The sequence below is a fragment of the Megascapheus bottae genome, chromosome 14 (assembly GCF_031878675.1).
Source record: "Megascapheus bottae isolate mThoBot1 chromosome 14, mThoBot2.hap1, whole genome shotgun sequence".
In the NCBI taxonomy this organism is placed as follows: domain Eukaryota; kingdom Metazoa; phylum Chordata; class Mammalia; order Rodentia; family Geomyidae; genus Megascapheus; species Megascapheus bottae.
The window spans coordinates 2,351,104-2,362,745 of NC_143522.1; the positions used below are offsets into that span (position 1 = coordinate 2,351,104).

An 11,642-nucleotide genomic window follows, 5' to 3' on the forward strand; every position below is an offset into this window, starting at 1 on the left:
TCTGTAGAGTAGAAAGCAAAAGTGAGTCTTGATTCAGTTCAACGTTGACGCTGCGAAGATAAATTGGAAGTCCCTTAACAGATGGTTCTCGAAGATTTCCTCGAGGGAAAAAAAAAATATGGTTAGTTCCCCTAATGATCGCTCTAAAATGATTGCCAAGAAAACTCAGAGCAATATCCAGCTTTCTCGCCTCCTCTCGCTCACGCCTGTTTCAGGCCGAGGATGGAGGAAAGAGGCACATTGTGCAATTTCTTATTAAACACATCTGGAATATGCGCGCTCTGGACCAAGTGCCAAGGGTTTTTTTTTTTTACAAAGAGTTTATGGCTGTGACAGAAAATTGTCCTTTTAACGAGTTTACAAGCAGTAATCGCGGAGGCTTTTACAGGACAGGCCTTCTTTGCTCCACACCACATCTGCGGGCATTTTCAAAATTCACCAGCCATGGGAGCAGGAAGTGAGCTGGCTGCGCCAGGGAGACAGAACTTTCATGAGTCTAAAATGTTGCCAAGTGGAGCTGGAAGAGTAGTGGGGGGGTGAGTGGTGAGTAGGGGCGGGGGCACTAAGTCATCATAGTAAGAAGAGAGGGACATGTAAGAAATTAAAGTAATTGGCCCTTCCTTATTTTCAGGAGAAATTTCCTGAGTGTCTTTTGAAGCCTGTCGGGGGTCATTGAAAGCTATCTTTGTGCAGGGTGTTTGTTTTGGGGAGTGAATGTGAAGAATGTGTGGAGATTCCCTGTGAGAGCCCCTCCTGCAGAGGGTGGCATTTCTCCGTGGCCCAAGACGTGGAGAATAAACACCCTAGTGGCTTAAATAAACACTGACTTAATGATCCAAAACACTAACAAGGGAGACTGGGACTCTGAGCTCCCAACTCAAACCGTGGTCTCAGAGCTGCTATGCACATCTGTCCATCACTGGGGGCGGGGGGATGTCTTTATAAGTAAAAGCGATTGTACAGTGACCATTTCTCCCTTGAACCCAAAACAGTTTGATTGTTTGGTGTTTTTTTTTTAAGAAAATCAAAGTAAGGCCTCAGTCTTCCACATGCAATTCCTTCTCCTTAATCAGGACGAGAACAATCGGAAAGGGTAAGCAAGAAATGAACATACTGCTGGTGACAGTTATGGATGGGGAAAAATGAAAATTATGAAACTGTCATGTCAGAAAATAAATACTCTCCCTGGGGAACAATGTTTCACAAAACACAAGTAAGACTGTTATCCTGAGTTGAATTTTAATAAATAATGCCATTTGTTTCACTAATTTTAAAAGCTAAACACACAAGATACATCATTTTGCCCCAGGTGAAAATAACATGGAGCCTACATGATTATGGGGATTTTTCTGGACACTCTCTCGGCAGCACTGAAATAGAGCTCCTGTCCTGCTGGTCTGCTTTCTATTTGTACAGATTAATTCATAATGTTTAAATCCTTGTTCGAGTTTCCTCTCCCCCACCCCCCAGCCGATAAATCACTTTTACTTTCACAGTCATAAGCTTGTTAACAAAAAAGAGCTGAGTTAACTTATGATTGCTGTGGAGCAAAGCTAGTGGTAAACAAAAGTATATCATCTAAATAATTAAAAAAATAAATACCCCCAAAGCTAAATTACCTCTTTCTGTCATACCATTAATCTAGTCACTACTCTTGATTCATACATGTCTTGAAAATACCCATCAATTCATCACCACCATTTTTTTAAAGCAAGAAAATTAAAAAAAAAATAGGACCCCGATGACAGTAATACACAACTCACCTTTCAGAAACAGAATCATACTCCTGGTGTTCTACTAAGTTTTAATTTAGACTGGTTTAGGTACAATAGAAAAGAAACCTGAAAACACATCATGCTGTTTTAGTAACAAATGCCGGTTTGCCAGATTTGTCGGCATCCTTTTTGCAAGCTAGAACTGGGAACAGGAGAAACCCTTTAGCAGGAGTAGGCTACAAATATGAAACTTTTTAGGACATGAGAAATAATGGCATCCAGGGAAGTGTTTGCTTTTGTTCTGTTTCACATTAGTACATTTTTAGTTTATCATTTAAAAAAAACAAGAAAACAAACAACAACCCAAAACCCCTCCAAATTTGACAAAAGTAGTTGTATTACTAATGGTCACCTCTACTTCTAACTGTCTCACATAGAGAGTATTAAGACATTTAGGCACTTGTTTTATTTCCCTAATACTGCTCTTTTATTTTAACCTACATAAAGTTATTTAACACTAAATATGAAAATGTAAACTTAATCTTGCCATCAAAAAAGTGTGGTTTTATTTTTTTGATATTTATCTCAAGAATGCAAGTTTCCTCCCAAGCTGGAGACTCTTATTCTCACTACTATTTTGATCTCTATCTCTTCATTTCCTTTTCCTCTTCCCCAAAATATTTTCTCCATAAATAAATTAAAAGGAAATAATTAAAATCCAGTTGACTTGTCATTCAAAACAAAAGAGAAGAAAGAAGAAGAAGGAAAGAAGAGAAGAAAAAAAGGAAAGACAGGCTGTTGAATCTGGTGCCTGGGTTGCTCAGAACCAGCAAGACTGGATGGTTTTGTTAGTTGTTTTGGTTTCCTCCCCCGCCCCTTCTTTCCCTGATCTCTTCACTGGAAGGGAAAAATGAAAAGTGGAGACAGAAAAGGGAGACTACTTCCGACCATTGTTGATTTTTGTTAAAAAGATATTTGTGCAAGTCCACCATTCCTTTATATGCAAAGAACCCCAGAAACAAGCTTCAGGATCATTCCTGACTTCTATATACAAGTGTTCCTAGTTACTGCAGTTTGTTGATCCAGCCATCCCTTGAAGGCCCAAGCCCCTTCCCACTTAGGAACCCAAGTCCACCAGACTGGAGGTGAGAGGGCCGAGGAGAGAGTCCTGGAGTTGGTGCTGGTGGGCCTGCAGGCCGTGGCTGGGCTGGGAGGCTGTGAGGCCGGGAAGAGAATAGTTTGAGCTCCTGGCGTGGCCCATATTGCCCTGCAGCAGAAGGACGGAGTTCTGGTCTGGACTTTGGGGAGGTGAGAATTCCTCTTCTGAGCTGGACATAAGTGGCTTGCCCCCTTCCAGAGGAGAGAGTTGATTCTGCTTGTTGGAGGAGGAGTTATTGTTTTCCGTGTTCTCCCTAAAGAAGTAAAGGACAGCACCATATGGTTAAAAAAAAAAAAGTAGGTTTTAAAAAAAAGTGTGAGGTGAAGGGAGGGGAGCTGGAAGGAGGAAAGAAGCATTGTGCAATCTGTCACCAACCCAAATGGAGGAGCTCTGCCCTCCCACCCAGCCCCTAGGGTCCTGGGGGAGGTGAGGAGAGTGAGGACTCTGGAAAAGTGGGAAGCCAAAGCCAGGGCCTTCCTCTAGGAAGCAGGTCCTTTTCTCTTCCAGAGTTCACCCAGCCAGAGGAGCAGGGATTCTATTTGACACAAACAACAACAAAATGTTTTTAATTTTGTTCAGTGACGCTTAGAAATATCTATCAGCTAGCACCACATTTCCAAGTTGGAATGCCTTCTAACAAATGGTTGTTGGTGACAAAGATATGACCCAGGGACAAACATAGTCCCCAACGCACAAATGTTTGGGGGAGGGGGGTCAATCAATTCAATAGCCCCGTGTGCAACTGACAGAACCCCGGGACGACGAGTTCGCGGGTCCCAGCCCCGGAGCCTGTGGTTTCGGGGACGCGGGGCCGGCGGTGGGAAGTGGTGCCCAGAACGGCCCAGTGACCTCAGCACACACGCAGGGAGCTCCGCCAGTGTCGGGGATTTCAGCGGCGAGCGGGTCCCCCCGGCCTGGCTGAGTTAGGACTAGACGGTTTGGGGAAGGAAAGGCTAGTGGGCAACCTACGACCTCAGTTTCGACGTCACCAACTCACCCCGCAGCCTGTCAACACTCCCCGCCAACACTCACCAGCCAGCCCATGCTTTCCCCGCGGAGAAAATGCGGGGTCCCCGCACCGCGCCCGGGGGAGCCGCCGCGTTTCTCCGAGCTCGCCGCTTCCGCCTTCCCCGCGCGCCCAGCGCCTGCCCCTCGCCCCCTTCCACCCCACTTCCCGCAAAGCCCCAGTCCCCCTCCACCCCGCCTAGGAGCCCGTTTCCGCGGAACTTCCTCGAGGCTCTGACTTTTCCACGCAGAGGGCAACGAGCATGTCCGATCTTCAGCCCCCCGGCTAGGGCGCGAACAAAGGAAACGTCGCCGGGGCGCAGCGATCGGGTCTCCCTCCAAACTGCCGGGCTTCTCTCTCCGCCGCCGCCGCCTCGGGTACCCGTCTCAGTCGCGAACTCTGCGGCCTGACGGCCGAGGGTGTTTGAGCGAGGACGGCGGGCAGGAACGAGTTAATCACACACCGCCCCTCGCGCTCCAGAGCCCGGGCCGCGGCCGCCGAGGCTTTCACCGCCCGGGGCGGCGGCGCCGACAGCCGATGGTCGTGCAGCGGCGCGCGGGCCACGCGCCAGGGAGCTCGGCGCGGAGTGCTTCCCGGACCTGGGGCTCCGGGGAGTCCACGCAGCGCCCGCGCCCCCAAAGCTCTCGGTTCCGAATACTTCTTTTCAAGACGCCTTCTTTTGTCCACCCAGGGAGGAACGACGCGAGGCGAACTCTCCCCCCCAAAACTGCCCGGGAGGCAGCGCTGGAAGATCCGGGCTAGAGTTGGGGAGGGAGGGTGCTCATGGCCCGACTCTCCAGCCAGCTTGTACCCGGGAGCCAGCGCAGAGGGGTTTGCCATCCTACAGCCCATCGAGGACACGGGGTCGCTCTCCTCTGGGGACCAATCCAGACTTTCCTTCCCGGTGATCTCAAGAACCTCTCCCCACACACCCACCGACACACTCCTCTGCCCCAGCGCAGCCAGCCAGGGAGGCACGAAAAACACGTCCCGACATTCGCCCCCCCAAAAGAAACCCACGCGCGGGGGGCTCGGAGCAAATGAGGCCGGTCCCAGGCGGGCAACCTCAGAGTTCATGAACTTTCCGCGGCGGTGCTGCCGAGCCGGGGCGCCGCCCGGCAGACCGACTCCCGACTGCGGCTGGAGCTGGGCGGGGGACGCCCGCAGGGGCGGGAGGGGGAGTCGAAGGAGGTGTCGGGGTAAGGAAGACTTCCCGGGGTCACCCCACACTGCGGGCGCGCGCCGCCTCGTACCTTTCCTTGGCCTCGGCGGCCCGATCTCTTTGCCTCCGGTTCTTAAACCAGTTGCTGACCTGGGTGGTGGTGAGGCCGGTGGCCTCGGCCAGCTCCCGCTTCTCCCGCGGCGAAGGGTAGGGGTTGTGCGCGTACCATTCCCGCAGCACGCCCCGCGACTTCTCCTTGAAGCAGTAGCTGGTCTCTTCCCCGTCCCAGATGGTGCGCGGGAGCGGGAATTTTCGGCGCACCCGATATTTGCCCACGGCACCCAAGGGTCGGCCGCGGAGCTTCTCGGCCTCCACGTAGTGCGCTTTCAGCCACAGTTGCTGGAGTTTGGGGTGGTTGTGCGGCGAGAACTGGTGGCTCTCCAGGATCTTGTAGAGCTCGCGGAAGTTGCCGCGGTGGAAGGCGACCACGGCCTTGGCCTTGAGCACGCTCTCGTTCTTGTGCAGGTGGTCGCAGGCGGGCAGCGACCACAAGAACCTGCCCAGGCGCTCCAAGTTCCCGCCTTGCTGCAGAACTTCGCACACGCATGCCACTTGCTCCTGCGTAAAACCAAACGACGGCAGCATCGACATGGCTGGGGCCTCCGGGGTGCACGGCCCGGGCGCACGCGGCGGCGAGCAGAGCTGGAAAAAGCCCGGGGGTGTCGGCCACGGGGAGGGGGACGCGGCGGCTCCTAACCCCCTCCCTAGGCTCCGCGTAGGCCGAAAAACAAGGCGGAACTTGGGGATGGGCGGCGAAGGAAGAAGGAAGGGAAGAAAGAACGGAGCGCCCGCGCTAGACACCGAGCGGCCGGCGCACTTCGTAGCCTGACGGGGCCTCGCTGGCTCCCGCCGGCCGCGGGGTGGATGCTGCTCGTTGCCGGGGAACTTAGTTTCTGTTCTCCCGGCCGCTGCCTTAAAGCGCGCAGCGTCCCCGGCTCGCTGATTGGCTGCGGGCGGCGCCTATCCGAAGCTGGCCAGCCCGCGCGCCGCCCGGCGGGGCTGGAGAGCCACGCCGCCCCGCGTGGGGAGGGCGACGTTGTGGGGTTGGGGGTAGGGAGTGATGGGAGGAGAAGGACCTGGAGAGGGTGGGAAGCAAGGTGGAGTCCGGAGGATGAACCTGCCGGGTGGGAGAGGGACCGAGGTAGGACCCTGCAACGCCGCCCCCTCTTCAGAGTGTCACGGGGGGGGGGGTGGAGGAAGGGAGGAGGGGGAGAGATCGCTGCGCCCACCTCTGCACAAACCAATGATTCCAGACGTTCTAATTCCCCTCCTCTCCCTCCATACTCTGGTTCCTTGCAGACTTGTCCTTTCCCGGTGAGCTCATATTTAATTACCTTAATGTTGGAATGAATAAATAATGGATTGATGAATAGCTTATGGAGCGCGATAAATAATACAAGAGCAGACCAGAGCTTAGGGGCTGCAGGCTCTGCTTCTCCCCGAGTTGTCTCGGCTCCCGGAGCCAAGCTAATTTCGCCCTCCCTCACTCCCTCTCCAAAACTCCAGCACCCTCCAAAGGGTGCAAGTACTTTGAGCCGGACAGAATTCCTCTCATTCTCAAAGGGCCGCCACGATGTGAAACCAGGAGAAAAGCTGCTAGAGTCAGATAGAGACAGTGAGGGTTTATTTGTGATTTGGTATCTTAAGGTTTCTATGGTCTAGGTTGATAGACTTCTGGACTCAGTTTCCCTTTCTACATGACAGCGTGTTTGAATGCTATCTATGCTACTAAGGAATGCTGAGAAGCTCTACTTTCCATTAGCAAAAAATGCTCTGGAGCTTCCGTAGGAAAGGCGCTGGATGGGGTGTAAATTGAATAAAACTGTGCCCGGCTCCAATAACCGTCCAGTTGTAACATAATCCTTGATCTGCTCTGAGAGGGACACTGCCCTCAAAGAGAGGAGGACTTTGGCTCCAAGAAGATTAAATAAAGGTGTGTGTGTGTGTGTGTGTGTGTGTGTGTGTGTGTGTGTGTGTCTGTGTAGATTGGGACGCTGGCCTACTTTGCTGCTAGGGCATGAGACGTACTGCAATTTTAAGTCCCATTATCTGCTATTTTATTTGTATGTGGAAGATACTTAGGAAAACTGCACAAACAAATAAAACTGTAATTATCTTAAGCCTCATTTGCACACCTTGTTCCAAAGCAATTATTAAAAAGATTTTGAAAACAATTAGTCTTTCTAAACAAAGATAATCTATTGTCAGTAGCTGAGACTGGCAGGAGATAAGAACAATGTGCGGAGATAAGAGAAGCCAAATGGTGGAAGGAGAGTGACTTTATGACTATACTTATCTCTGATTAGATAAGTTCAAAACAGAATTGTAAGTACACTTCAAAAATGCTTTTGATTTCAGGGTGCTCTCTTGGTGTATACGGAACAAACTGGAGGCTCTTTAAACCTGCTTGTCTCCTTGATGTTTTCATTCCATCAGCAAAATAGCTCCGCACCACAGAACTTTTTTGCACTTTCTAAGTAGGAGAAGGATTTCCCCTTGTATTATTTATTTGGTTTTAAAATAATGCACCCAGTTCACTGCCCCCTGCAAGGTACTTTTCAGACTCATAAAGGATTCCCACCTCAGAGCTGCTTCTCTCAAGACTCGGAAGTAACTGCTCTGCTAAGCTCCCACACAATGCTCTCTGCCTCCTTGAAGCTCTGCATATCCCATGCAATTAGACCTTGGAAGCAGATGCTGCTACTTCATTACATGTAGGCTTAGTTTTTTTTTTAATGCATTTAATGGGTGTGTATTATTTCAAAAGCGCCCCAGCCACATGGTATGCCCAGTGACTTACTTTCTAAACTGGAAGCCTGGCACTGCGGAGCCCAAGGCCATGTGTCTGGTAATTTTCCCTCCCTGTCTTATTTTAGCCCTCATGACGTTTCCGATGAGGTCTTGAGGAGCTGCAGTGTCCTGCCAAAAGGAATGTCTCTGCTTGGAACAGTCCTTATTGACACGGCAGCTGTGTGAGGACCAGAATGGGACCGGGGTGAGAGGGGGAGGAGGCTTAAACTGCCTCTGAAAAATCAGTTCCCTAAAGTCTAAAGCACGTATGCACAATTAAAATGGGGAGGGGGAGAGACGCTCTTTATGCATAGCCATATATCCCTTAAAAGACAAATGATGTGTTGAGTACCGGGGTCCTTTGCAGTGAGCAGTTTTGTATAGGGAAATGAAGCATAGCTTGAACAAACAAGGACAGGTATACATTTACAAAGGCGAAGAGAGCGGAGAGCCGGCAATTAGACACCAATACTGCCCGCTTCTTTTCATCTGTCTTCAAAAGAAATCAGGACGTACCAGACTTAGGCGACAACTGGGAAGAAAGTGGTGCGGGCGCAGTGATTGAGGGCGTGAGGGAAAGGAGAAAAGTGCTTGCCCTCAGGAACCAGTGGTCAACTTTTTTTTTTCTTCTCTTTATGCCAACCGATCTCAGAACTAGAAAGGAAAAGTGCTATGTTCTCTGTACCGAGAAGTCTACCTGCTATTTCGATCCCTCGGTTAAGGGAACCAATTGTTGTAAATGTTAATTATTGCCTCGGATATATAAGGTTTCCCAAAATGGAACCTTTCGCTGAAAACCACTAAAAGAGGTGAAATGACATGAATTTACAAACCACATAAACCAAACGATCCATTTTAAATCGCGCACGGAAAGGTTAGAGTTGTTCTGTAATATAAAACCTTTGCTGCCAATGCAAAACGCATGAAAAATAAGAGATGCGTTGGGGATTTAAAGGGAACCAGCAATTCTAGCCGGCCGGCTGCAGCCTCGGCCGCACCGCGGGCTCCCGGGGAGGGGGGACGCGGCCCGGGGTCCAGCTTCGGCCTTGGTGGAGCTCGAGCTGGACGAGCAAGAGACGGGTGCACCGAACCTGTAGGCCCAAAGGCCAGTGCAGAAACACTGGGGTTCCCAGCTGAGTGAACCTAAGGCCTGGGCTCCCACACGTCTAGCCGGGACGCGCTTATTTCTCTGTGGACTCGATGCTTTGGGGCACCCAGCCCGCTTTCTTGGAATTTCTTCTCCATCGAGAGCCCTGGTGGGAGATTCGCCTCTGTCTACCTACAGACACGTGGAAGGAAGGGACGTGGAGAGGCGTTTGTCCGATAAAGAAGGCCGTCTCTACGGTGCGGAACACTTTGCAAATCCGAACTGAAGTGACAGCTAGGTTGAGTCGGAAACTCCTCCAGGTGCCCCCGGGAACTTGGGCTGGGGCGGGGAGGGGGGTGGCGGCGACGCGGGAGCCGCCCACCTGTCTGGTGGGGCGGGCGTGGGGGGGGCACCGCTCCCCAGAGGTCTGCACGGGCCGAAGGCTGAGGGCGGACGATTTGCCGGCCTAGAGGAGAGAAACTCAAAACCAGTCCATTAGTAAATGAGTTTTGTGTTGTCAAGGTTCTTTCCCATCCACTTGCTGTTCTGAAAAATAGATCACGTTTCGTTATCTTTAGTGGGAATCTGCAACGTGACACCGGATCCGCGCGGCCCCCGCCTCCCTCCCCTACCAGCCTCCCCACCTCGCTCGGCCAGGCGGAGAGGAGCTGGCCGGGCCCGGGCGGCTGATTTCCGAACAACGAGGATCTGTGTGCGGCCCGGGATGTATTTCTGCTCGGGGGTGGGGGCGTGGGGAGGGGGCTTCTCCTGGAAGTGGGAAGCGCGAGGACCCAAGTTCCAGCTTCCCGGGTGCGAAAACGCTGGGCGGGCTCCAGACGCGCCAGCCGACCGCCGGTCCCCTCCCCACCTGGACAAACAGAGCCAGCTGCCAGCCCCACGCCAGAAACCCTGTCCGCCCGCCGCGTGCGGCTCCTGACCATGCCATCTCCACATTGTCCCGGAGGTCGGGGACGCACTGACAGATACCAGAGAGGCCAAGGGAAGATTACACCTCCAAACGTACGCACCCCAGCTCCGTTCTCTGCCAATCTGAATTTCCTCATCTCCTCCTCCACCCCCGCCACCTCGACGTCCCTGGTCGAACACTGGGAGGGGGCTGACAGACGTGCAGTCCCAGAGTTCCGAGGTGTGGCATCCTTCTCTGCATCTCTATCTTATTACCTCCTTTCTCCAACTCTCGGAGGCAACTTGTTTATTCTGTCTGCACTTGTTTCTTGTTCTTTCACAATCCACACTTCCTTTTCCCCCTCCTCCTCTCACTCTTCTCTCTCTCTCTCTCTCTCCTCCGGCTCCCTTCCCCCCCCCCCCACTCCTCCCTTAGCTCTCTGACTTGTTTAGGTACTAAGTTCACAAAGCAGGATGAGGTCTAACTCAAAACAGGGTGATGTTCACCGAGACAGAGCAGAGCCCCCAAACCCTGAAAGCTAGGCAGGGGAGTCAGGGCCTAGTGGCAGGGTCCTTTGGGACCTTTCACCCTGAGTAGAGACAGAACCGAGAAGTGGGGGGCAGCATTTTGACCACCTGGGAGAAAGAGGCCGGTTTCAGCTGGCTCTGAGAAGGCCCTGGCTTAGGCACTCATCAAATAATCCCACTCAGCACTGGATTTCAAGAACCTTTCTGAAAAGTGGAGCCCAGTGAAATGTTACAAGAATCAGTTCTTAAGAATTTAAGACACAGGGCAGCATTTCCCTTTATAAATATCACCTTAGGGGAAGATTACAAAATGAAACTCTCAAAGAGAATGCTTATCTTCCATTGACTTTCCAATCAACTTTCCCCCCTCCTCAACTAATGTACATCCTGAATGCTACATCTGTCTAAGCTAAGAAGAATTTCCTTTTGGGAGGTGAAAGCCTGCAGCTCCTCCTGTTCAGAGGAAAGTGCTAGTGATGGTAATGCAGGGTGACACTAAATAAACAGTTAGGGTGGACTGGAAAGATGGAGTTAATTATCCAGTGAGCTGCATTTCAGCCCAGACCATCAGGGGCTGATTTGTTTTGGCTCATAGTCCTAGGAAGGAAGGAGACAACCATTCTCTTCTCCACATCTCTTTGGGATCCCAATCATTCATATCTCAAACAAAACAAAAACCAAAAACCACTACCCAGGTATCACCACTTCAATTAAAATTTGGTTTATGACTCCTCTGCAGACTGAATTTTTTAAAGTACATTTCATGAACTCCCCAGAAAGTAAAGTCATGATTTTGGAGAGTTGGAAGCAGACATCTTGTATCCTGCCCTATGTTTTCACTTGAATCTTTACCATCAATGTATAAATCAATGTGGTTATTTAAAACACACACACACACACACACACACACACACACACACACACCTCAGATGTTACCCTAGCTTTCACGATGATTTTATTCTCTCTTTTAAAAAAATCAGACTTTGTGAAATTTTAGATGCAATTAGAGTTATTGTTTGTGTGATTCGCTGACTATCCAGTTTCCTCAGGTAAACCCACATTTATATATAAATCCCAGTAACTTAAAACTCCTCTCTCCCCAGTTTGCTCTCCACCCCACCCCACCCCCCTGTTCTGATATTAATAATCCCAGGCTGCCCCTCTTTCCGGGTCATTACGGTACTGCTGGTCTCTAATCAATCCTAATGCGATGGCAATTGGAGTCCCTG

General features: G+C 51.0%; 1 protein-coding gene across 1 annotated transcript; it reads right to left on the bottom strand.

Annotated features, from left to right (window-relative positions):
* Window positions 1-1,787: 1,787 nt before the first annotated feature.
* LOC150054521 (homeobox protein SIX1) lies at window positions 1,788-5,966 on the bottom strand. The gene is made up of 2 exons (XM_090345373.1): window positions 5,134-5,966; window positions 1,788-3,127 (listed from the first exon to the last, which is right to left on the bottom strand). Exons 1-2 carry the CDS (start codon window positions 5,691-5,693, stop codon window positions 2,833-2,835), a joined length of 855 nt encoding a protein of 284 aa, XP_090201499.1. The 5' UTR covers window positions 5,694-5,966; the 3' UTR covers window positions 1,788-2,832.
* Between the last annotated feature and the right edge of the window lie 5,676 nt (window positions 5,967-11,642).

Coding starts and splice junctions, on each gene's coding strand:
- LOC150054521 (XM_090345373.1), bottom strand. CDS start 5,693: ATGTCGATGCTGCCGTCGTTTGGTTTTACGCAGGAGCAAGTGGCATGC. Junction 3,128..5,133: donor GCCGCCGAGGCCAAGGAAAG/GTACGAGGCGGC, acceptor TTACTTCTTTAG/GGAGAACACGGAAAACAATA.